At 42.0% G+C, this 3,262-nt stretch overlaps 1 protein-coding gene across 1 annotated transcript in view; it reads left to right on the forward strand.

The window, feature by feature from the left end:
• The window catches only part of SARC_11996 (hypothetical protein), a gene marked incomplete at its 5' end in the record, with an annotated part of 2,951 nt that extends 2,407 nt beyond the window's left edge, over positions 1–544 (forward strand). Inside the window, one exon of the mRNA XM_014293906.1 lies at positions 54–544. Coding sequence (XP_014149381.1) covers positions 54–194 — 141 coding nt within the window. The remainder of the gene's footprint in view (positions 1–53) is intronic.
• Between the last annotated feature and the right edge of the window lie 2,718 nt (positions 545–3,262).

The raw sequence follows: 3,262 nt of genomic DNA on the forward strand, positions 1-3,262 counted from the left end.
CCCAGCCGGTTGAAACCTGCGCTCACATACGAAACGTGTCTGTACACATGCAGGTGAATGCACTACACGATGCCGTGGCGTCTGTATCTCCGAACTCAGACTTCTTCTGGGCGGACGTGGCGCAATTTATGGACAATCGGAGGACGGATGACGAGTGCAAGGAGAAGTACAACTCGTTGATTGGGCCTAGTTAGGAATACAGATTCACACGAAAGTACAGACATGCGTATATGAGTATGCAACTACATAGTGACCACCCATGAAGCTGTGCTTGTCGCTTATATATGCGAGACAATATTCAGTATACCCCATACACGTGGACGTATGGATTGTGAAGCGCAGCTGGAAGGCTTCGAAGGTTTAAGGGGGTGCGGACAGATAATGAACCATCCTTAGAACAAAGCCGTGACATGCAGGCACGTGCGTGTGTTCAGGTCTATTGATCCCAGCGAGCTATGGTACAAGTCCTGCATTACGTTTCACATCAGGCACGTTTTGCAAGCCCCATCACGACATGGCGCCAGTGGGTCCAATAAAGCAAAACATATACTTAGCATGTACGCGTGAACAGTCAAGAGTTTGTATATCAACACGATAGTTTCTAAAGAAGTTCGGTATGTGCGGACCGGTGAACGCTTTTAATAGCGCTAGTACGGTACTAATGTTACGGAATGGGTGCTGTGCTTATAGCTGTATGAAGCAGGACAGAGCATGCAACGCCATGTGACACTGTCCGTGGTTAGTAAGAACGATTCAGTTCATGTACATGCAAGTGGCCTGATACACACAAGTGTTTGTACAGATGCGTTTGTTATATTTTGCGTGTGTAATGAGGACTTGCTATCTTCCGCTATTCGCCGCGACGATTGAACGGGACACCCGCCACATACCTCACAACAGAGTATAATGTGAGCCACTCCAATACAAGAAGAGTATAAATAGCTAACTGTCGCTCTTAAATAATCTGAAACGTTTTCGAACAGCAACTCTCCACCAACATAGCCAAAGGTCAGAATAGTGGTTCAAAACCCATACTTGAATCAGTAAATATACCCGTACTTGGATTGGACCGGTACAGATGCAATAAATAAATACATCCCGATTCTCAAGCTGCTCAACGACTGCTGTAACTGACTAAATACAGTCGAGACGCTGCCGCCGCTGGGGCGTGATGAATACATAGATGTTTGTTCCCGTTTTACTTATGATCTTATTTAATAATGATAATAAAAATAATATTTACGATCCACAGACCACAGGCCACACTCACAGCTAAAACGGGTTTATACTTCTTCGCAAAGGAAACGGGTTGTGTTCAGCTTTTGTGTTCGGGTTCAGGTTTCCAAAAGGACATATAAATAAACGTTAAACCACGACTTTGCGTTTAACTCACCTGTGACGTCATGTATTTAGCCTGGCCCTGAAGCCGGCGTATGATGCCAGAAGTATGTAAATACGTATGTACAGTAGAATTAAAAAAGGCGGGATCTATGCGGAGCTTTTAATTTTTTGGATTTTGGTTTTGGAACTGTTCATCTAACAGTTGCATTTAGAAGACATCAGGAGGCTAAGGTGCTGGCCAATGCAGTGTCACACTATTCATGTGTATTATTATTGATTTTATTGGTATTTATTATCGGTATTTATTTACATATTTACATACTCGAAAGTAGAATCAATAGATGGTGCGTGTGTATTCACTTGCAACCTAGCAAAGCAGCTACGTACAGACATACAAACCAGTATACAGTAACTGACTGCTTGGTCGGAGAACATCATCGTGTAGTGGTTCATATATAACACTTACGTGATATATATATAGTACAGGCTATAAAACACTGCAACAATAGCTAGTACGGAAGTCATGTCGGATAAATCGCATAGAGTACCGCTGGCAACCTCCAACTACGGGTAATGTGAATGCATGAGAGAGAGAGAGTGAGAGTGTGTATGTGTGTGTGTGGCTCCCTCATTTTTTTTTATTGTTTCAGCTATTAGTCTCATTATTTGTCCAGATGATCAAACGTTTTCCTGTGTGCGTGTGGGATTCTTTTTTCAGTTTGTATTCAGTGCTGGTTTGTTTATACTTCCGGATTGCGTATATCAGGTATACGAGGGTATGGTTAGTGCCTCAAAAAGTAAGTGCGGTCTCGTTTGTGAATGTGGTCGTGATATCTTTTCCCCATCTGCATTCCTGAGCGTTTACTATGTACCTCGGCAACAACCTATGCTCAAGCATATCTACATATATATGTTAGAAAGTACGTAGTACCTGATTGTATTAGTCAGAGTATAAGCGTTTATGTAGTTGCGATCGCCGGTTATAGACTGTGCCAGTTTGGCGAACCATATATCATAATCCACATCGTGCTGTTGCATGGGATGTGGCATTACATTTGTCCTGTCCTACCGACGTGCGTCGAAGCTTTTAAACACACTGAGGTAGACCCATGGCCCTGTACGCTCTCAAACAGGTGCACTGGGTGTATGTTTTGTCCCAGAAATATGTACAAATTGATAGGCAAACCAACCAAACAAAGCCGAATGACTAAGGGTTATGTAAACTACAAACCAGCTAGACTAATGTTAAGATGTCCTTGTCGTTCAACAAACTACAAACCAGCTAGACTAAAGTTAAGATGTCCTTGTCGTCAAACAAACCACAAACCAGCTAGACTAAAGTTAAGATGCCCTTGTCGTCAAACAAACTACTAACCAGCTGGACTAAAGTTAAGATGTCCTTGCCGTCAAGCGACCCTTTATTTGCTTTGCGGGATGGTCAAGGCCTTCGAGAAAGTGGGATACAGTACCGTTATATACACACTTCACTACTGCTGTAGGCACACACATATGCGAGCCATCCAATCTGCACTTGTTCTGCACTTTTTTATTACGCGAAGGCTCGTGGCCTCGTAGTAGCTACTACACAAGCGGATGGTAGATGCACTTATGATCAAATGCCATAGAATCCGTATCATTTGCGGAAACATCTGCGTCCATTCATTTATAATATGTACACACGTAAACTCACCGCAGTGCTTGGATTCCCACAGACCTAATGCCCCGCCAGCACCCATGAAGCCATCTCTGAAGACCGACAAACGCACAGCAAGCACAGTAACTCCACCGCAACCATCGTATGTGCTGTTACAGATATATGTATATATATATATATATATATATATATATATATATATATATATATATATATATATATATATATATATATATATATATATATATATATATATATATATATATA

The sequence above is a fragment of the Sphaeroforma arctica genome, assembly GCF_001186125.1.
Source record: "Sphaeroforma arctica JP610 unplaced genomic scaffold supercont1.2001, whole genome shotgun sequence".
In the NCBI taxonomy this organism is placed as follows: domain Eukaryota; class Ichthyosporea; order Ichthyophonida; genus Sphaeroforma; species Sphaeroforma arctica.